This window comes from Myotis daubentonii, chromosome 9, assembly GCF_963259705.1.
Source record: "Myotis daubentonii chromosome 9, mMyoDau2.1, whole genome shotgun sequence".
In the NCBI taxonomy this organism is placed as follows: Eukaryota; Metazoa; Chordata; class Mammalia; order Chiroptera; family Vespertilionidae; genus Myotis; species Myotis daubentonii.
The window spans coordinates 41708528-41732063 of record NC_081848.1 but is presented as its reverse complement, the minus strand read 5'-3'; the positions used below and the strand labels follow the sequence as shown (position 1 = coordinate 41732063).

At 41.6% G+C, this 23536-nt stretch overlaps 1 protein-coding gene across 7 annotated transcripts in view; it reads right to left on the bottom strand.

Moving 5' to 3' along the window:
• C2CD3 (C2 domain containing 3 centriole elongation regulator) overlaps positions 1–23536 on the bottom strand; it is a 123365-nt gene that overhangs the window by 37177 nt on the left and 62652 nt on the right. For all 7 annotated transcript variants that reach the window (XM_059708451.1, XM_059708453.1, XM_059708452.1 and 4 more), the window contains 8 exons: positions 23081–23253; positions 21663–21786; positions 19656–19924; positions 19065–19154; positions 14130–14732; positions 11549–11887; positions 5248–5386; positions 3092–3156 (listed from right to left, as the gene is read on the bottom strand). In XM_059708451.1, coding sequence (XP_059564434.1) covers positions 3092–3156; positions 5248–5386; positions 11549–11887; positions 14130–14732; positions 19065–19154; positions 19656–19924; positions 21663–21786; positions 23081–23253 — 1802 coding nt within the window. The remainder of the gene's footprint in view (positions 1–3091; positions 3157–5247; positions 5387–11548; positions 11888–14129; positions 14733–19064; positions 19155–19655; positions 19925–21662; positions 21787–23080; positions 23254–23536) is intronic.

Here is a 23536-nt window from a genome sequence, read left to right as displayed (position 1 = left end):
CTGGGTCTTGAAAGAAAGCATTTGAAAGACCATCACCCCTGGAATTTTGAGGGATTTATCTGCATTTTCCCACTATGCTTATCTGTATTTTCAAAATTTTTGATAAGATATTTAATTTAAAAATCACAAAAGACAAATAATCCCCTAGAAAACCAGTACAGGGTGCAAAATGAGCTTAGGCTCTGGTTCCTAAGGGGGCTGCCCTTAATGACTGAGAAGATCCCTTTCTTGGCCACACAGTTTGTAAACAGCAGAGCCAAGATTTGAATCCAGGTCTGTATAAGACCAAAGGCTTATTCTTGTTATCCTGATAAATAAGTATTGAATTAATAAGGTGAGTCTTGGTCTGCTTTACAATCTCTGGAATACGTCAGAGAGAGAATAGAAAGTAAGACAGGAGTGTGGAGCCTAACTAAATGAAGCAGGAATTCCTAGTGTTGATTCAGAGAAAACCTATTTATGATCAGCTCCTGCTGCATTTATGAGGGGTGGGGGCATAAGTGAATCCGAGGAAGCAGCATGGGAGGAACCATTTAAACCAGACCCACAGCATCACTTCCAAACAGGAGGACAGCAAGAGACAGGTAAGCTGATTTCCTTTATACTCTATTTTTCAGGTCTTTATTAGGCTTTGGGGTTAGCTCTAAAACTTACCACTACCAAACAAAAACTGTGATGCTGTGGATGACTCAAATCAACCAAAAGTTTGAAAACCAGGCCCTAGCAGGAATCTTACAGCAACTAGTTTTACAGGAGGGATTTAGTTGCTGGAGGCTAATTCCAGCATGTCATAATAAATGCAAGAAGTTCATCAAAAGGTTGATGGAACTTAAGGCTTCAGCAGGGCTGAATCATATTACCTGCTGCTGGAATAGCTGAAAGCATTTCCCAAACCTGAAGATCTGCATATATTATTGCCTGCTGCCAGACAGCTGAGGGCAGTTCCCCCAACCTAAAAATACTTTACTGCTTACCAAACCTTATCTTTGATATGTATATCTGTTTTGCTATAGGGCAAAATCCTCTATAATTAAAGGGTAATATGCAAATAGACCAAATGGTAGAACAACCAAACAACAAATCAAAGCATAACATGCTAGTGATATGCTAAGGCTGCTCAACTGCTCACTATGACATGCACTGACCATCAGGGGGCAGATGCTCCAACAGGTAGGTTAGCTTGCTGCTGGGGGTCTGGATGATCAGGACTGAGAGAGATGGGCTGGACATGCCCTGGAGCCCTCCCATGGCCCCTCCCCAGCCTGATCATGCACTGGTGGGGTCCCTCAGCCTGGCCTGTGTCCTCTTGCAATCTGGGACCCCCGGGAGATGTCAGAGAGCCAGTTTCACCCAGATCCCACAGGCCACTCCCCTTGGGAGGGCACCACATGCAGGGCTCATGGCTGGCAAGTGCTGCTGTGGCAGCGTGAGCCTCTCATCGGGGACTGATTGGGCACAGTGGGGCCTGGGTGAGTGGGAGCAGCAGGTAGGAGCTGCAGTTGGGGGGCAGTTGGGAGTGACCAGTCCGGCAGGGGGGATAGTTAGGGGCAATCAGGCCAGTAGGGGGGGCAGTGAGGGGTGACCAGGCTGGCAGGGGGGTGGGCAGTTGGGGGTGATCAGGCCGGCAGGGAGGGTATTTAGGGGCAATTAGGCTAGCAGGCAGAGGCAGTTAGAGGTGATCAGGCTGACGGGGGGAGGGCAGTTGGGGGTGACCAGGCTGGCATGGGGGTAGTTAGGGGTGATCAGGCCAGTAGGAAGAGGCAGTTAGGGGTGATCAGGCTGGTGGGGGGGGGCAGTTGGGGGCGACCAGGCTAGGGGCAATTGGGGATGACCAGTCCGGCAGGAGGGGTAGTTAGGGGCGATCGGGCCAGCAGGGTGGGCAGTGAGGGGCTACCAGGCTGGCAGGGGGTGGGCAGTTGGGGGTGACCAGGCCGGCAGGGAGGGTAGGTAATTAGGCAGGGAGGGAGGCGGTTAGAGGTGATCAGGCTGACGGGGGGGAAGGCAGTTGGGGGTGACCAGGCCAGCAGGGGGGGTAGTTAGGGGCAATCAGGCTGTTGGGGGGGGGGCAGTTAGGGACGATCAGGCAGGCAGGCAGGTGAGCACTTAGGAGCCAGCAGTCCTGGATTGTGAGAGGCATGTCCGACTGCCAATTTAGGCCCAATCCCCGGGATCTGGCAGTTGGACATCCCCTGAGGGGTCCTGGATTGGAGAGTGTGCAGGCTGGGCTGAGGGGACTGCCCTACCATGCACGAATTTCATGCACCAGGTCTCTAGTAGATATATAACCTTAGTTAAGCCACTAAATTTCCTTGGGCTTTCACATCTATAAAATTGAACAAATTATATTTTTACCTTGCAGGATCAGAAATATTTGTGCTCTTGGCACATTGCTATTTAGTAATAAAAACTGAGATAGTATTTAGTAAGTATCAAGCATTTATTTAATACTCCCAAAAAGCTATGAGGTAGGTACTATTATCATCTTTATTTTAGGAAACTTGAAGCATAGAGAAGTCAAGTCATTCACCCAAGGTCATACTATTTTGTAAGGGCAGAACTGGTATTTAAATTTAAAGAGTGTGGCTTCAGAGTCTGTGCTCTTAACTCTGTTGTATTATGCTTCCTAATTAATGCTAGCTGAATAAAACTAGATTCAAGGACCATGATGTCAGCACCTCTATCCTGGGAAGGTTCTTAAAACAAGGAAGGGCAAGCTGTCTGATTCTACTGCCTGAAAATGCTAGCGCCTTCATTAATAATCCAGAGTTAACAGGAGGCATAACAACATCATCCACAAGGGGTAGTTATCACTTGTGTATGGCACGCCGTACATTATGATAGTTGAGATACAATTGGAAAGACTCAGATGTACTTGGATTTCTGCACTAAGCATGTGGTCAAACAACATTATCTGCTTTGTAAGGATTTAAATTCCAGGGCATTCTGTGGGATTCACTTCTAACACATTTGTAGGTATTCAACACCACCAGTTCTACTGTTTCACTTGGTTAAAAAAAGAAAAGAACTAGCAAACTGCCAATTGTGTGTGAGCTCATTTTCACAACCAGAGTTTATAGAATAGAGTTCATACCTCCTTTATGCCAAACTTTGAAGACCAGAGTTTGTTGTGGGTCCAAAAGAAGCTCTTTTGATAGCCTAATAAGAAAAACAACCACAGTAAATGAACTGTGTAGGTTTGAAGAATATCTTGTAGTTTGCAATGCACTTTCATTTTACCTTCAATGTCATTATTTAGGATTTATTTTTATTTTCACAGTTAAAAGGAGGAGATGGAAAGTCAGAGAGATGAAGTAACTTGCCAAGACCTGAAAACAGGTTCCCCTGATACTGCGGCTTCCCCCTCACACTCACTCTGTTTTTCAAGACAAGGGAGGGAGTGTGGAAAGGGAGTCCCTCAACAGGTAATGAACAGTTTTGTTGCAGCAGGTAAGAATACTTCCTGTGCCATGGGAGTGGGGGAATGGTGAGAAGGAAAAAAGAGGGGGAAAAAGAACATTTACTGAGTGCCTATTTTGGGCCAGGCATAGCATCAAGTGTTTTATGGACATGTAATCTGCACAAAAACCTATGACATGGGCATTATTATCCCTATTTTATAGATGATGAAGCTAGGCTCAGAGAGGTGAGTGATTTGTTCAAGGTGACATAAAAGTCAGCAAGTGGCAGAGCTGGGATTTGAACCCTAGTTTGCCTGACTCCAAAGCCACTCTGTGCACAGGTAAGGCACCAAAATAGGAAGATGCCCAACTTTCATACCAGGTAAAGAAGTTGATGTGGAATTCTTTAATGTTTTATATGACATGAATTACACAGTTTTAAATTACACAGATTTGGAAAGTTCTAAACCAGGTATCACTGTTTCAGGTGAGCAAGATGGGAGAACCAAGGTAAATCAAGAGATTTAATTTTTTTCCCCAGAGACCACTGGGGAATTGAATGAGAGACACTGTGCTAAAGTGAAACGAATATTGTGTCAGAGTTTTGAATTCTAGCTGGGGGTCCAAATTCTTACCTTTGAATTCTAGTTCTACTACTGTCACCTGAGTGATCCTGAGTCTGGCTTACTTTGGGATAATAAATCTGTTAAATGAGATAATAACATCTACCTACAGGTTGCTAGGAGGATCAAATGAAACAATTTTGTGATAAAGGAATAAAAAAATGTATCATTATTCATTTTTCTTCTTATCTTGCCTACAGATTATGTAACCTCCCTGTGCCACAGTCAGTACAACTGTAATATGACTAACATAACTCAGCCTCCGATTTTTGAGCCCTCCACAAGATCTGCTGTGTACCTAATATGTACCACGAGGTAACTTTCCTAAATGTCATCTAATTTGGACCTCACAATAACCCTGTGATTTATCCCATTTGACAGATGAGGAATCAAAGGTTCAGAGATGTTATGTAACTTGTTCACAGAGTTAGTAACTGACAGAGATGAGGCTGGAGGCCACCTTTCTCTAGTTCCAAAGCCAGCCTCTTCCCACTGCACCAGAAATCTTTCCCAAGTATGTACAATCCTCAGTCTTTTCTGAGGTTTGTTCTCTTGGCCTTCATCTAGATAACACATACATTCCTCCATACTTAGCTGAGATATCTTGTTTAAGAAGTCTTCCCTGAACGTTTAGCTATCACCTTCTAAGAATATAGAGCTGAGAGCAGCATATGCCACTATGTGTAATTTTTAAATTTATCTTAATTACCTGAAATGCCCTGCTTTGTTCTAGGTACTGGGAGTTAAAGATAATTACAATCCTCACTGAATAAAAAACACATCAAACTTTTAAACCACTGCTAGCTATGAATTTATTTTTCCCTATTTTTTTCTTTTATTTTTCAATTGTAGTTTACATTCAATATTATTTTGTATTAGTTTCAGGTACACAGCATAGTGATTAGAAAATCAATACTTTACAAAGTGATCCCTTGATATTTCAAGTACCACCTGACACCATGCATAGTTATTACAGTTTTATTGACTATATTCCCGATGCTGTACTTCACACCCCATGACTATTTTATAAGTACCAATTTGTACTTCTTAATCCCTTCACCTTTTGCTGTGAATTTAAAAGCATTAGGATTAAATAATTGCTTGATAAGAAAATCATTTCCCAGGTCTGCAAACGATTACTGTGTTTGTTATATTCCTTGCTCTGAGTTTGTCTCCTGGAACAAAACCAGATTCTAGAGGCTAATGGAACATTATAAAATACAAACCTTGATTGCTGTTGAAAATTCCAGATGGGGGAATCTGTGTTTTTAACCACTGGGGTGTAGACAGGAGATGGCTCATCAGCTGTTGCAAAGGATACACAACAACTGGGTATTGATACCTTCCGCTCTGTCAAGGGGCTCCCTGAAATAGAAGAGAGTGGAGTGACTGTACTTTAGGGTACCAGAAAGAATTTGTTGGAAGCATCCCATTATACAGGCACAAGAGCAGGACCATTCCAGCCATCTCCTACCTTTGGGTCTTTGCTTGAGCTATTCCCTGTATTCGAAATGTTTTCGGTGTCCTTTCTGCTACTAAAACTGTCCTATCAAGGCTTAGTTCATGAATATTCCCAGACAAAAAATGACTTCTCCCATCTCCTTGTACTTTATGGAATGATGGAAAGTATGTGATTGAGAGGCAAAAGATAGAGCTGCAAAAAGTCATAAACTTAAGAGTCAGGTGATCAATTATTAGCTTTGTCATATATATTCTGTGTGACCTTGAACAAAGGTCTATCTAGGCCACAGCTTCCTCAAATAGGGCACATGATACATCTCCTAAGACGTTAAAAATAAATAATAGTAGGCAACACGTATATCACTTATGTGCCAGGTACTGTTCTAATACATGTATATGTATTAACTCCTTTAATCTTTACAACAACCCTCTGAGGTAGGTATTATTGTTATTATTCCCATTAAACAGATGAAAAAACTGGGGTACAGGAGATTAAACATTTATTAAGTGGCCACACACTTATTATACAGTAGAACTCAAGCATTCTGGCTCCAGAGTCCAAGCTCCCAGACATCAATATAATGCCTCCACTACAGAGTTGACGAATATAAAACACTGGGTACTATGCTGGAAATTTTTAGGTTTCCAACATAAGAGACTCAGTCATTTGTTTTCTTTTAAAACAAATGCAAAATGAAGATGGCTAATGATACCAGATAGTCTAACTGAGCTGTCCAACTTTAAATTAACGAAAATTAAATAATATTAAAAATTTAATTCCTCAGTTGCTCTAGCCATACTTCAAGTGCTCAATAGCCACATGTAGTTAGTGGTTACCATACCGGGCAGTAAAGATATAGAACATTTCAATGAAAGTACAAAGTTCTTTTTGATAGTGCTAAATACGAGCGACCACTAGACTCTATGTACTCCATAAGCTCCCTCTTAGCTCTAAAACACTATGAATCTCAGGATTACAAATGTAGGGAAGGGAAGAAAAGAGAAAAAGAGTGAGAAAATAAGTACGTTTTAAACATTATTTATGTGATCCAGAGACACAAATTCTATATGTGGATTCTAAGCAATTTGTCTTCTGTCTGTCTAGCGGCTAGCTAGCCCCAGGTTTCCCCAAATGCACACTCTCACTTCACCTTATAGGTGAAGTTAATCTTTGAGGCACCACCCTGCTCCTTCTCTATCTGGCTGCTCCTTTCAGTGACTACTCTTCCAAAGACCTCAGGCTATCCTGTGACAGAAAGCAAACTGATGAACAGGCCATGGTCAGGAATTGCTGATTTTACTCTCCTCCATGAGCAGTGTAACACTTAATAAGTAGCCATTAAAAGGGCTCAACCACCATCTACTCTCAGAAGCCTCTCGACTCTCTAGGCAGAATCACTGAACTTTATACCTTCAGTTAGATTTCTCCAACTTCAGCTTTCTTTTAGCGAAAGAGAAGTACCTGCCACTTTACTTTGATGTATTTTCCTCAACCAAAAGTGTTTCCATTAGAATAGACCAATTCTTTTCAAACTTTTCCACCAAAGTAACAATAATCCAGAGAAAAGTAAACACTAAACTCTATAAAGTATTGGGGTTTCTGTTGCCTTTAAAGGGCAACAATAAGCATATCTACTAGGAGGCTTGTACTTAACCTAAAAATCCATGAGGCTTTTATGTTATCTTCCATAAAACAGCTCTACTAGAGGCCTGGTGCATGAGATTTGTGCACTGGGGGGGGGGGCGCGGCGGGACGGGGGAGAGGGGGTGGTGTGTGTGTGTCCCTCAGTCCGGCCTATGCCTGGCTGGGGGGATCAGGTCTAAGCTGGCAGTCAGACATCCCTCTCGAAGTCTGGGACCCCTCGCTCCTTACTGCCCACCTGTAGAGGAGGCAGGAGAGGCTCCTGCCACCACCACTGTGCTTGCCAGCCGTGAGCTCGGCTTGCTGCTCCTTAGCGCTCCCTTGGAGATGTGAGAGGCTCCCACCACTGCTGCTGGATTTGCCAGCCATGAGCCTGGCTTCTGGCTGAGCGGTGCTCCCCTGGTGGGGAGTCAGTACACATCATAGCGACCGGTTGTTCCGCTGTTCGGTCGATTTGCATATTATGCTTTTATTATATAGGATTTGTTTAAACTAAAAACAATTTCCCCCCAACTCCTGGTAAAAAATTGACGTATTATATTATTTAATCTCATAACTTCTCAACACCTTGGAGCACACAACCAGACCAAATGGCATTACTTTTAGACTGTCTTACAGGAGATAAGTAATAAAGAAAGAAAATGGGTGATAAGGGGAGAAAGGGAGTGGAGATTTTGTAGGAGGCCTGGGGAAAGAGAACTGACAAGAAGGAAGAAGAATGCTAGCCCTGGAAGTGAAATCTGGTGGTGCCTGCGAGGCAGGAGGGAGCTGAGGCATGTGTAAGGGTTGCCAACAAAGCAGAACCTAGAGAAAGGCTGAACCTGGAGGGAGAAAAGCTTTAGAATCAGAAAGTCACTAAAGATACAGAGGAGAACTATATGGGGAACAAAGTAACACATAAACCACTGGCTTACACCATGACAAAACCAGTTTTCAAGTATATTCTTGAAAGAGCAGGAAAGAAGATTCTAATAAAATGGTAATAAGCAAAAACCAGTTAATGAAAATCACTAATATAGTACCCATCATTAAAAATAGAAAATGCATAGAATGGCACAATAGTGCCTTTATCTAGTGAGTTATCTTCTTAAAGGTTTTATTTTAGTGAAACTGAACAATATTTATATGGACTGACATGCTCAGTCAGCATCCATCCCCACCTACTTTTACTGTATTGTATTCCTTTACTGTAAAGACTGAAAGGGCAACAACGACATTTCCCAGACTCTTTTGCAGCTAGAGTATGGATGATAATTGGCTTCTTGCAATTAGACACTATTACAACAGATTTGGAAGGCAGATATGAGGCAGAAGACATCTTTCTTTTCCTTCTGCTTTTCCGATTAGCAAGGGTGACATTGAATTTTCTGTTCCAGGGTTTGGTTGCTGGGTGCTCAGAGTCCCTGTGGTAATAGTGACAATAAGTTTTGGCATACGATTCTGAACTTAAAAGATCTAGTGGTTAAGCTTAGCCTAAAACCCACTCCTCTAGCTATTCCAATGACTTGAAGTACCTTAAAATTTTATATTAAACCCTTATTGTCTAAAATGTCTGGAGGAAGTTTCCTATAACTGGACTCTCCATGACATAGCTTTCATACCTCCCCCAAGTTCCTTAGAGATTTCAAGCTACTCAACCGATTCCTTTTAATGAAATGTCATAAATCTTCACAGCTAGGGAAAGAGAACCTGCCTCTATACCGGCAGTTCCCACAGTAGTCTATTATGATCTTTGTGTCTGTGCTTCCCTTACCAGAGTGAGAGTGCCCAGATTGCAGAGTAGGCACAAGGCCCTTATTAAAGGTCTAAAGATTTCCACTGCTCTTTGTTTATAGATGGTTGCCAGGGTTGGAAGAGAGAAACTACCCTGTCTGCTTGTAGTGCATACCAGCAGAAGACAGCAACATCTGCTCAGGAAAATTCTGAGAGATATCAGCAGAGAGGACGAATTGCAATTCTGAGAGGCATGACTTCTATATTCTGCTGTACTCTGAAGATAATCATAGCAATGATCTTGTATGATGATCACATTTTACAGTTGAGGAAAAGAGAAATGGCTTTGCCCAAAGCAATCAAGTTAATGGCTCAGCTATAGCCAGAACTCCATCTTCTTTTTTTAAAAAATTTCTTAACATACATTTTTATTATTTCAGAGAAGGGAGAGGAGAGATGGATAGAAACATCAATGATGAGAGAGAATCATTGATTGGCTGCCTCCTGCACACTCCCTACTGGGGATCAAGCCTGCAACCTGGGAATGTGCCCTTGACCACAGTCGAACCCAGGACCCTTTAGTCCGCAGGCCGACACTATCTGCTGAGCCAAACCAGCTAGGGCAGAACTCCATCTTCTGATTCTCATTCCAGAACTCTTTCTATTACATCATAATTTGGAAGGCACATTTCAGAGGGATGATGGGAAGAGCTGTAATCTCAGGGATCAGCACAGTGCCTGACATATAAATGTTGTGGGGGGAAGGACTACACAGGTTTATCACTGCGTGGGTGGGAATCAGGATCCAAGAGAGATGTCTGAAAGTCAGATGCCTACTCTGATGCTTATTCTGACCTGGCCAACAGAAATAGGTCAAATAACAAGTAACTTACATTTTGTAACTCATGCCAGAAATGAGAGAGGTGTTAAGTATCATATTCACAAATAAGAGGCATTATGTTTGCTTAGCTACATCGTGAAGATCAAGGAATTTCTGGAATACAGAAATAACATACAGTCCTTGTCCCCAAGGAACAAACAGCCTAGTGGAGAGAGACATTTACATTTTCAGTATCCTATATAATAAAAGCCTAATATGCTAAGTGTCCAGTCAACCAGTCAGCCGTTCAACCATTCAAAGTGTAATATGCTAATGATATGCTAAGGTCACTCAACCGCTTGCTATGATGAGCACTGACCACCAGGGGGCAGACACCCTGACTGGTAGGTTAGCTTGCTGCTGGGGTCCGGCCAATCGGGACTGAGCGAGAAGGGCTAGACATGCCCTGGAGCCCTCTCGCAGTCCCTACCTGGCTGGCCAACATCCTGCGTCTCTCCCTGGCCACGATCGTACACCGGTGGGGTCCCTTGGCCTGGCCTGCACCCTCTCACAACCCGGGACCCCTTGGGGAATGTCAGAGAGCCTGTTTCAGCATGATCCCGCAGGCCAGGCTGAGGGACCCCACTAGTGCATGAATTTGTGCACCAGGCCAAGTATAAAAGAGAATGAAAATGACCTACTTCATGTAGTTGTTAGGAAAATAATCACGATAAAGTACTTTCTTAATTGTACCGCACTATACAAAATAAATTACTTTTAACTTATTAGAAAAGCGAGGAACTTCACTCTAACTTTCCAACATGGATCTGGTCAAGAAAAACAGAATAAGATTTTGCTGGCTTACATTTGGGATCACTCTTCATCCCAGAACCCCTGTTGAAAATCACTGAGTTAGAGACTAATAAAAGTAAGATGTGTAATTATTTTCCTATCCAAGTTCACCAACCCTGATTTTTATCCTGGCTCCCTTGGGGGTTTTATGAATCCAGTGTTAAAAACTCTTGGCCTGCCCTGGCGTGTGTCACTCAGTGGTAGAGCATCGGCCCGAGCACTGAAGGGTTGAAAGTTTGATTCCTGGTCAAGGGTATTTTCCTGGGTTGCAGGTTTGTTCCTCAGTCCCAGTAGGAATGTCTTGGGGAGGCAACCAATTGATGTCTCTCTCTCTCTCTCTCACCCTCCCTCCTTTCCACTCTCTAAAAATCAATGGAGCCCTAGTGGATACTCAGTGGATAGAGTGTCGGCCTGCGGACTGAAGGGTCCCAGGTTCGATTCCAGTCAAGGGCACATGCCTGGGTTGAGGGCTTGATCCTCAGTAGGGGGGTGTGGAGGAGGCAGCCAATCAATGATTCTCTCTCATCACTGATGTTTCTATCTACTCCTTTCCCTTCCTCTCTGGAATCAATAAAAATATATTTTAAAAAAATCAATGGAGAAATATCCTCAGGTGAGGATTAACAAAACCAAACCCCAAACCAAACCAAACCAAAAAAAAGTCTTGCCCTTGGTGTACAGTGAAGGCCTGAGTTGGTAGCAATAGAAAAGAAGGAAGAGATCTAAAAGAAAATTAAGTCAGAGAACAATTTAATGAATTTTACAATTTGATGGTAACTAAGGAAAAGTATTTAAGCTGATACTCAGGTTTCTGGACTGGGAAATTTATGATATGCAAAATTAGGATAACTGACAAGGTCCACTTATGTTTGGAAAGGCTTTCAGGTTGCTTAAGCTTTAGGCTTGGAAAATATAATAATTATTGATTAAGATGGTTAACAGTTCTTGCAGATGCTGCCATGATTTGAAAGATCTGTGAAGATATGACCACAGCCTGAGGAATAAGATACATGTTTCTGGATAAGTGAGTAGAGCATACCTTTCAAGCTTAAGTGCATTGCTCTTTCTACCAGGATGCTGACTGCAAAAGTTCCATCCAATTCAGCAGGACCCTCCTGGGCGGGGCAGACTTCAGCTGTGGTGCTGTCGCAGGGAACCTGGGTGCAGGTGGGAGGCTTCTGGTGGTCAGGTGGTACCGAGAGTTGGATCTCATCCTTCCTTCTGGGGAGTTGCTCAGACTCACTGTGGCTGCTGCAGTCCATGGAGTCCAGCTCATGAGTGGGCCCAGGGTGTGGGGGGAGAGAGGAAAGAACCACATGAACTCGCAAGGCAGCTCCTGAGAGATTGGAAGCATTTCGTCCAAATAGAGGATACACACCTGCAAAAGAATACAGGAGAATAAGCCTAAGCAAGCAGGAATCAATGACCGTGGAAGAGATGCTCAAAGAGGGTGCTTGTGGTCCCTCTTTCCTTTTGTAGACGTACAGGCCCCAACATACCAATTTGCAAAAAAACCTGTGAAGTTACTATACATTGTGAAAATTTTTAACTCCCCCAACACTCCCCATCCCCCTTGTCACGCACTATCTCCAATAAGGGAAAGTAGTGAGAGCTTAGAATTGAAGACAAAGCCAAATGACTACAGGCAGAGCTGTTGTGGAAGGGATTCATGTGCTGAGGGGCAACTAGGCTTTGATGACTTCTGAAGCCACTTACAAGTCCAAGATTTTTATGAAATCAGGAGCGGCCTGTCTTCTTTTCCACATGTCCCACTGACTCTTGTTCTTAGGGCTTCTTCTCATCAGGAAGCTGCCCTGATACTCAATTTAGCCTGTTTCACTAACTAAATACGTTTTGGCAGTAGACTTGGAGAGCATTTGGAAGGGAAGTAGGAGGCGGTGGCAGAGGAGGCAAGAAAGTAAGAAATCAGTATTTGTTGACTGTTTTTTTGTGTGCCAGAATCTCAGAGGGGTTAAGTACCCTGCAAAGATGACTTTTCCAATAAGTGGCAGGTTTAAATTCAGGGATATGAGCTTTATTGGCTTGCTGGATATTCAATGAGATTTTATTTATAAAGCATAAGGCACTAGTGTTTCTTTCAGAAGCCCAAAGTTTGCTTTAGTAGACTCATTTCAATTCAGGAAAATACAGTTAACTGATTTACAGATAGCATAAGATGGAACCTTTCCTGCCCTGGCTGGGTTGGTTGATTCCCGGTCAGGGCACATGCCTGGCGCTCTCACATTGAGGTATCTCTCTCTCTCTCTCTCCAAAAATCAATAAAGCATCTTTACGGGGGGAGATGGCACCTTTCCTGTCTTTTTCTATTTTTAGGTAGGGAAATAACAACCTTACATATATATGAGATGGATAAATATCATGTTTGTAAAAAATCTAGTCTGGTCATCTCCATTTATTATGCACTATAGTTGCTAGACTTATTTTTTCTAGCATGCAAAGCTATGTCACTGTTCTATACAGAACCCATTATAGTTTTCCATAGCTCTCCAAACTCTTCTGCTTAGAAGAGGCCTTCAACATCATATTCTTGCCCACCTCTCTAGTTTCATCTCCCATCATTTCCCAACCTGTGTATCCTATGATTCAGCAGCACCAAATTACTTATAGTGCCTAAAATGTATCAAACTGCTTCAGGCCTCTGTGTCTCCACACACACCCTTTTAAAACACCCTTGTTTCCCACTTTTCTTGGCTTATTCCTAAATTCTTTGAAACCTGGGTCTTTTTCCGAGATGTCCTTGAACTAAAGAGATGCTGAACCCCTGTGCTCCCTTAGCACCACTGAGAAAACCTTCTTCATAGTTTGTATGCTTCACTGTAATTGTGTATTTACTACTTTATTGAGGTCAGCATTATTTCCTACACATCTGAGTTCCCAGGGCCCAGTACATTTATCATGTATTGAACAAATGTTTGAAAGGAAAGTACCCAGCACATAATGCCACTTGTATAATGTTACCTTTTTCCTTTCTGTCTGTGAACCAATGTACTATATTGATTTTCTTTATGATTTCAAAATCTGCTGACCAGAGAGAAAGGATATCCTAGTTTCATTAGCAGGTATGCTTTTCAGTGTATTTAAAAAACTAGGATTCTAGATTATCATATAAGTTCTTACAGAAGTGATTGATTACAGTAGTCCCCTAAATTTACTCATTACGTCATACATATTAACTGAGTGCTTACAATGTTGTAGGCAGTACGTTAGGTGCAAAAATCTGATATATTTGGATGTACTCTAAAATTACTAAGTTCAGAGCCAGTTCTTAGAGCTGTGGTGATTCAATGAAGGTAGATTGTCAGGAGATAATGCTCTTTTTAAAGCAGCCAGCAAACCTCTTTTTGGAATCTCTTTAGTTATGAGAAACATCACTAAGTTACTATTAATCTTCAGCACACAATAATGGAAAGAACATTTCCCATGATCCTGGGCAGTTACCCAACCTCTGTGAGCCTCCATTTTCATGACTATAAAATGGGTCTAATACCTACCTCACAGGATTGCTGGATCAAATAAAATGTCTGAGAGGGTATGTCACATAGTGCTTGTCATAGAGCAGGTGCTCAGACCACAAGAGCTGAGGCTGGTTCTTAACTTACCACTGATAGTCAGTGTCCTTGCTGTCCTCTCCCCAAGTCTGGACAGGTCCACATAGGCTGAGCCAATCCAGCTGTCCGTATTGTGGGGCCTCTCCACATTTTCATTGCCATAAGCCCGCCACACTTGGATCTCTAATCTCTCCTCCCTGAAGTACCAAAGCAGTGACGGGCCCCTAAAGATTTCTGCTTTTTTGGATGCCTTAAAAGTAACTATGACCTGCTTTTGGTTTGTAGATTCCTTAGGTTTCCTGAGAGGAGTCCAAAAGCATTCATGATCATACAACTTGTAGCGGAGGTAGCAATATGTGCTCTTATGAATGTGCTTCTGGCCAGCAAGCAGCACACAATGGACGGGCAGCCAGAGCCGTGGTGTGGAGATGGTGATAGTGGCTGGCTCCTCCTCATCCATCTTGACAAGATCCTTCAGGTTATTCTCAAAGCTCCAGCCCAATAGTTCAGCAGCTTCTAACACCCGTTCTCTGTCTCCAGGATGGGTGAAGGAAACTGAAAGCTCCAGACCACCCACAATCTTCTGCATGAGCTCCAAGCCATGAGGCATGGCTCCATCTTCTGGTAAAACAATAGGATACCATCCTGTGATCCCTTATGGGAGAAAACATTTTCAATTATTGTCCTAAAAGTACAAAGACTTACCCATTATCCACCCCAGAGCCACCTTTACCCTAGCCCCGTGGTCGGCAAACTGTGGCTCTTTGGCCCCTTGAGTGTGGCTCTTCCTAAGCCTTAGGAGTACTCTAATTAAATTAGTAACAATGTACCTACCTACATAGTTTAAGTTGGAAAATTTGGCTCTCAAAAGAAATTTTAATCGTTGTACTGTTGATATTTGGCTCTGCTGACTAATGAGTTTGCCGACCACTGGCCTAGCCCAAGATAGAACAGAAAACATATACTGAACAGTGCATTGTAGTTTGTTTCATCTGACCACTGAAAGGCAATGAGAACAGGTTGAAGACCAAAGTCTAGGAGTTGAAAGATCTAAATTCTCTCCTTGGCTCAGCCCAAAACTAATGGTCAATCTGGGTAAGCCATTTATTTCTCTCAGCTTTGTTTTCCTTACCTGACAAATGGGAAAATTACTGCTGATCTTGCCTACCAGACAAAGTTGTTATGATTATTAAATGATAGTGGTTTTAGAAAAGCTTTCAAAGAGAAGTACTACACAAGACCTGAAATGTTATTATGATGTTACTAGATGCCCAGCGCATGAAATTCATGCATGGGTAGGGTTCTTAGGCTGGCCAGCAATCAGGGCCAATGGAGGCCTTCTGGCTGCCTGCCAGGGCCTTCCTTCATTCCGTGTCACTCCCTGGTGGTCAGTGCACATCATAGCGAGTGGTTGAACTCCTGATTGGTTGAACTCCTGAGGGGGCAATTTGCATATTAGCCTTTTTTTATATAGGCTATAGGATAATATAATGAAAAAGGCAAGGGACAAGCAATCAGGAGATTTGGGGTCTAGTTCCAGGGAACTGCCACTTAGTGAACATATACCAAGGACCAGGAATTAGATTTCAAAATAATAACAGCTTCTCTATTGAGTATTTACTATGTGTCAGAAATTCCCCTAGTTTTATATATATATTACTAAATTTCATTCTCCTGATAACCCTGTGAAATTCTGAGGATTAACTGGGATAAGAATCCCTATTTTGTAGAAGAAAAAATGGAAACCCAGAGACCTGTCCAAGTTGTTATAGCTACCAAGTGGTAGAGCTAGTATTTGAACCCAGGTCTAACTGGTTCCAGTCTACATTCCACCTATACTATAGGTTTACAATATCTTATCTGAAACCCTTAGGGCCAGATTTGTTTCTGAATTTAGAATTTTTCATATTTTAGAAAGATAATATGGTACATAAACAAAATATTATATAATGGTCAGTGGTCATGTAAGTCAGGGTTGGTAAACTTATTCTGCAAAAAGCCAGACTAAATATTTTAGACTTTAGGCCATATAGTCTGTTTCAACTGCTCAGCTACCTTGTTGTTGTGTAAAGTGGCCATACACAATATGTAAATATTGGGCATTATGTGTTCTAATAAAACTTCATATAATCAGGAAGCTGCGTAAGTCATAAATAAAGACTAGTCTGTCAGTTGAGGTCAGATTTGCAGTTTAATGAGTTAATAAAAAACTTGATTTCGAAGCTTTTTGGAATTCACAATTATATAAAACAGACTGTGGATTGGTATAATAATATTCACAACAATTTTATGAGAAAGGTTTCATTAATTATACTTTATAGATGAGAATATTTAGACTTGTTGAAATTAATTTGCCAAAGATCACTTATGGCTTTGTGACTTTTGGAAAAAGCCTTTAATTTTTCTGAGCCTTCCTAGTTTTCATCCGTACACTGAGGACGCTAAATATGTTGATCTCTAAGACTCCTTTAGGCTTTGTCAGTCTAAGAACTTATGGCCTTAGCTTTAGTACCTTCTCCCTTCTGGTTACTAATTTCCCCACAACATAGTGGTTCTTAACATTTTTTGGTTACAGATCCCTTTGGTTATTACCCCCAGAAAATCACACAAATGCACACACACACACACACACACTAATTTTCACACCATTTCAGCAATTAAAAACTGCTAGATTAGATGGTTCCTGTTGCTCTGTGATTCAATAATTGAGATTATTGGCAGGAGGAAAGAAAATAGAAAGTTCAGTTTAGAATAACTCTGAAAACAAAGACAAAGATATATCCCAAACTGTCTAAAAGGTTTATTTCCAAGGGGTTAAATCTAATTTGTAAATATGAAATTTCCCAGATGGTGCCTATTGCCTGACAAACTCTGTAGTAAGTTTCAGGAGAGAAACTGAGGTTTCCTATGTGCCAAGATCCTTTACATGTATAATTTCATTGACTGGTTCAATAATCTTGCATAGTTGATCTTATTATTCCTAATTTTCAGATGAGGAAACTATGGATCTGAGAGATAAAGGAACTTTTTCTAGATCACAAACAGTAAGTGACAGAAGTGAGAGTTAAACTCTATTATTAAGTTGTACAGACTTCTCTCTGCCAGGCACACAGTGCCTGCTTATTAGAGTATTGCTCAGGGAGCTGTGTGACAGAATTTTGGAAACTAGATTACATAACCCTAGGGAGGAAAATGGACAAGAGAAGGAAAACATTTACTGAGTGCTTATTATGTGTCAATGTTATCCTATTTAATCAATTCCCACCTACAGACTGTCTCCATCCATGAGCTAAGAAAACTGGGGCCCAGAGGACAAGGTCATTTTGTCAAGGTCACCAGGCTAGTAATAAGTAGGATAGGACCACTAATTCCCAACTGCCTTGGTGGTTGTATCTTCACCTCATGTCCTTATTCCTTTTTCACCAAATGAAAATAATTTAGAAAAAAAGAATGGGAAAATCTGGATTTGATTTCCAGTACTGCCACTCACTAGCTGTGTGGTATTTGCAAATCACCTCTATGAGCCTAACTTTTCTGTCATCTGTCAAATGAAAATAAGATCCTGTACCCCTGCCAGTCTTAAACAAGAGTTAAGAAAGTATTTTACTGCCGGGAGCCGGTCCATCCTTGCTGTTTCAAGGGACCTGGCATATATGGCATACGGTTCTTAATATGTTTGCTCACCTTCTTGGCGCTGTGTTTTAACCAAGGTCACCTCTCCGAGAAAGGTTGAATCCCCAGGTAGGGATTTTCCCCTGAAGTTAGGGAGGGAATAAAACCCCTCAACTAAATGCGAGGCGGGTAATTAATCCCTTTAACTACGAACAATCATGCTTAAACTACATAATCTTTTCTCCCTGGAATGGAGATAAGAAACGCCCTAACCTTTGTAATAGAGATTGATAGGATTGAATCAACTGGTATAAATACAGTTGTAACAAGACAGAAACACTCAGAACTTCAGACAGAATTCAGAAGATAGAACCTATGCGGGACCTGGAGATGGAAGAGCTTCGCTGGAGAGAACATGGCAAGGGATCCTGGACTGAACCTGACTACAGAAATTGGCAAGAGAACTGACTAGAACCTGGTGACTGAACCTGACTGGAGTACCTGGACAGAACCTGGCTGGAGAGCCTGGACGGAGCCTGGCTGGAGAGCCTAGCGAGGGAACATGGCTACAGAACCTCGCTGGAGATCCGAAGCAGAACCTCTCTGGAGATCCAGACCAGAACTTGGCTGGAGATCCGGGCTAGAGATCCTGGCTAGGCTGCTGATCAACTGAACACTGTCTCCGTGTCCTTCCTTCTTCGCCGACTCCGTCTACGCCTTTGGGAACCCCTGGACCTGCTGGGGTTGGACCCCGGCATTTTACCAAGTGCTATATAATGTAATAGATATCACCATATTTATTATTAGTATCATTATCATTATTTTTCCTAGAGGAAGATGACAGTACAATGTTTTGAGCTTCTTTACTTTATTAGAAAAACTTTGAAATAATTAGGAGAAGACTTAAAATGCCCTTTCTTTTCTTTTTTGTTAATCCTCACCTGAGGATATTGTTTCCTTTGTTTTTTTAGAGAGAGTTGGAAGGGAAGGAAGGAGGGAGGGAGGAACAGAGGAAAAGAAAGGAAGAGAGAGAGGGAGAGGGAGAGAGGGAGGAAGAGAGAGAGAGACATTGATGTGAGAGACACATTGCTTGGTTGCCTCCTGCACATGGCTGGGGACCGAACCTGCCACCCCTACATGCCCCTGAGCAGGAATCAAACCTGTGACCCACTGTTATGTAGGCCTATGCTCTAAATACCAGCAAGGGTTTAAAATGCTTTTGAGAAAACTTTTGAGGTATCTGGGAGAATTCAGAAGCATGTGTTACAGGATCATATTTTTTTTTGCACATTTTATGGCAGTTAGACAGATGGTCTCTTACAGGGAAGTGAATGGGAAAGGTAGGATTAAAAAGTGATAATCTAGGATCCTTACCAGACCTCTTGATTAGCAATTCTTTTGTTGGAACCTTTACTACTCCAAGCAGATACTTTTTTAATGACTGGATACTGGTTATATCACTGGCTGTCAAATCAAACAAAAAATAGAAATTACTTGGGGATCTACTGACCGAAGAGTTTGTATTTACAGTATATTCACATAATCCTTCATTTATACTCACTAAATCTTAGTGTTAGAAGATGCATTAGAGATCATCTTGCTCCAATCAAATGCCCTTTAAATGGTTTTAATTAAATTAGTCATATATGAATGAGTGTGTGTGTAATTTTAAATAATTTTATTTTGAAAAAATTCAGGCATATAGAAAGTCTTCAAGAATAGTACAATGAAATTCACCTAGATTTACCCACTAACATCCGGACACATTTATCTTTCTCTACATTCTCACACATACACATAGTCAATACATATTCTACTTATTTTCATTATACCCTTCAGAAGTTAAGTTGCAGAGAATATAACTCCTCATCCCTAAATACTTCAGCATGTATCTTCTAGGAAAGACATATCATTCAAAACAGAGTCCCTTTTAATTATGATTGTGATGAGCCATTTGGTGCTCACCTGACTTGGTATCTTCATGATAAATGGCAAAAGTGACCTCTGCAAACTCCAACAGCTCTGCCAGGAAACAGGCCTCTCCACTGCAGTGCTGAGTTACTAAGTTACATGAGAACTCGGTGTGATGGGAGAACTCAGGGCAGAAGGTACAGGCCACAGGGCGGGTTTGGCGCTGTTCTCCCTTGGGCAGGAAGGAGAGATGAACGGTGACAAAGGCATTGACCCCTACTGATGCACTGAACTGTAGAGAGGGTTCCTGCTCAGCCAAAGCCCTGTAGGGAAAAGAGTGGGCAGGAGGAGAAAGAAATATAAAAAATCAGCTTGCCTGCTCAGAAAACATCTCCACCGTTTCTGTGAGGCAAGAACATTAAGCGACCATATTTCCTCTCTAGGCTTTTGGCAGTGCCACAGTGTGTTTTCTTAGTAATCTGGTTTCAGTGTGTATGTGTGGGTGGGTGGGAAGAGACAGCAGTCATCCACACCAGAGTGACACTTCACAGACACTTCATTGTTTGGCCAGTGTACTTTAGCCAAAGGCTACCAGGAACCAACTACAACTGAACAAGTTGGGTTCAGTGCTCACTGTAATAGGGAGAACACACTACTGAACACACACTGTGGGAATCATAGGGCACCTTAGTAAGTAGGTCTCAGAAAGGACTTACAGCACTGGGCTCATGTTAGGTGATTTGAAGGAATGTGTGTTTAAGGAAGTGGGGCTTTGCTTTGAGGATATTTTTTTCATTGATTTTTATAGAGAGTGGGAGGAAGGAAGAGGAGGGGGGGAGAGGGAGAGAGGGAGAGAAAGAGAGAGAGAGAGAGAGAGAGAGAGACTGGTTGCCTCCCACGCGCTCTAACCACCGAGCAAGTGAGAAGGCTCACTTCAGAGCACCTGCAATCTGGATACCAGAGTGAAGATTCAAAGGAGGAATAAGTTGAGAGTACCAAGAATTTCTTCTTCAATAGAGGCCATGTAAAACTTGTTTCTGATTTTACTATATTCTACTGGTTAATAAATGTAACATTAATTATCTATACAAATGGTAGTAATCGAAAAAACCTATACATTGGTATAGAACAGTGATGGCGAACCTTTTGAGCTCGGTGTGTCAGCATTTTGAAAAACCCTAACTTAACTCTGGAGCCGTGTCACATATAGAATTTTTTTGCTATTTGCAACCACAGTAAAACAAAGACTTATATTTTTGATATTTATTGTGTATATTTAAATGCCATTTAACAAAGAAAAATCAACCAAAAAAATGAGTTAAGACCTGAAGGAGGCAAAGAGGGCCAAGCTGCTTATATACAGAAAAAGTGTTCCAGGTGGAGAAAACAGTTAAGACAAAGGCCCTAAGAGGAAAATGAGCTTGGTGTGTTCAGAAGCAGTAAGAGGGCCAGAGTGGAATAAGCAGAGGGGAGACTAGCAAAAAGAGATGAGTCATAAAGATAATGGAGTCAGATCATGTGGGGCCTTACCGCCATTTTAAGGAGTTTAGCTTTTACTTTGACCAATATGGAAAGTCATTGGTGGGTTCCAAATAGAGACGTGTCTAATAAAATAGAGATGTGTCAAGATCTGACTTAAGTTTTCATGGGATAACTGGCTTCTGTATTGAGAAGTGACTTGAAGGTGAACAAACTAGAAAAATAGAAGCTGCTATTCAGAGACAGAACTTGAGATTACAGAAGAGTATCAATGACTGGTCCTGGCATGTTTCGAGGGTGTAGAGTATGACCGTGGGTATTAAGTGCTTAAGTAGGGTTAAGGATAAAGTTGTTGGACAAGGTTGAGGAACTAAATTGCTGATAATAGTTAAAAAATAGCAGAGTTTGCAACTATTTATTCACTTATATTCTTATATGCTTTCTTATAAAAACAACAAAAAAAGTAGAGTTGTGGTTAATGAGCTGGAAATTGTACATAAGAAAGTTTGTGTATCTGAGCATTGTAAATCTTGTGGACTGCAGTGGGAAAATGTTTGAGAATTGCTTTTTAAGGGAACTTACTTGGCTGCTGCTTGCAGACCACAGGCTCTGATAATCTGGACTGAGATAGAGACAGCTCGGCCAGCAAGAACTCCCTCTGCTGTCCTTGGAGTACGCCTGTACCTCAGGCCCACATCTAGTAAACCTGAAGAATCAGAAAAAAGGAAAACAAAATATAAAAAGGTGGGTTGGAAGAATCTCGGTTCTATCAAGCCCCAAATTTTGGTTAGGAAGGAAGGAAGAGAATAAACTCTATAATCCTAATGAACAATAAGGGTCCTTAGCAGTGAGAGGATCTGCCCATGGTCAGAATCACATTAAATTATTGTACTATAGGATTAATAAAGATAGCCCGGCTGGTGTGGCTCAGTGGCTGACTGTCGACCTATGAACCAGGAGGTCATGGTTCAATTCCTGGTCAGAACACATGCCCTGGTTGTGGGCTCTATCCCTAGTGTGGGGCATGCAGGAGGCAGCCAATCAATGATTCTCTCTCAACACTGATGTTTCTATCTCTTTCTCCCTCTCCCTTCCTCTCCGAAGTAAAAAAATATATATTTAAAAAAACACACATAATAGTAGTTACTATTTATACTTTATATTCAAGAATATATGGCTCAGAGATACAATTGCCTGCCAAGATTATACAACTATCAGAGGCAGAACTTAAATCCAGGTTTACTAAACTCCTAGTTATTTACAGAATTGAGATGAGCTCTAGCTTTTCTTCTTTTAAACTCAAATTCCTATTACCCTCCTGCCACCACCCTTCACATACCATCTTTTTTTTATTTTTTAAGGAACAACAGAACAAGCTGATCAGTGAGCATCAGGAGGAAATAATCTTAACCACGGCAAGATAAAACCTTTTGTTTCACAGATACTCTCCAGAAAGCTCATACCATAACTTAATTTAGGAGGCTAATCCTATTCATCTATTAAGTTATGTACTTGGAGGTTGGGTCATCCTAATGGAACCATTAGGATAGAATTCAAAATTTCAAATTCTAATTAATTCCTTCCAACTTTAAATCCTAACCTTCTCCTCTATTACAGTGAATTCCTAGTTCATATAAATATATTCCACCAATCCCACATCTGCTTATGTTGCCTTGGAATAATAATTCTCTGAGTACATCTATCTAATACTTAGGATTTAGGCTGCGAGAGTTTATTCAACACTTGCTGAATTTAAAGGTGAAATGAGACAAGCAACATTTATGTAGACAGTGTGTGGAACTATAAATTTTCTAAAGCTGTATGCAAAATTTGGAGTGTATATTCTACACTAATTTTTCTAACAGAAGGGGCCTCAGAGTTTTAATCAGATTCTTAGAAGGGTGAATATCACAACATGTGATGAAACATTAATTTAGGGAAAAAGAGATATTTATGCATACTGATTTTGAAAGGGAAAAACAAAAACAGTCCTCAATTACCTGATGACTGGTTCCTCAATTCTTTCCTATTCTCAAGCCTGGGGGTTAAAGGGAGGTTAAAGGTCTGCATTCCCACATCCTCACGGTGCTGCATGGTTACCATGGCACAGATCCTCGATAATGGCAAGGTTCCTTTGGCGACCATCTGGTCTCTCACATTAGGATAATAGTATCTGAAAGCCACAAAAGCACAAGCTGTCAGTTGGAAGAATTAGGCAGATAAATGATTCAGTCTGCTCTAGGGATCAACTTTGGAGCCCGACCTGTATTTGTGGTATACAGCTGTGGTTGTGTCTGGCTGGATTTATTGCCCATTACGTGGAGATGGAACCCCATAAATTACTCTGTGTTCAGGATAAAGCCCAGCTTCCCACAGGCGTTCTGTTTGAGGTATCTGCATCTGGCTTGGACCTTTGGGAGCAGCCGCTCCTGAAAGTATCCATCCTGCAGTAGCAG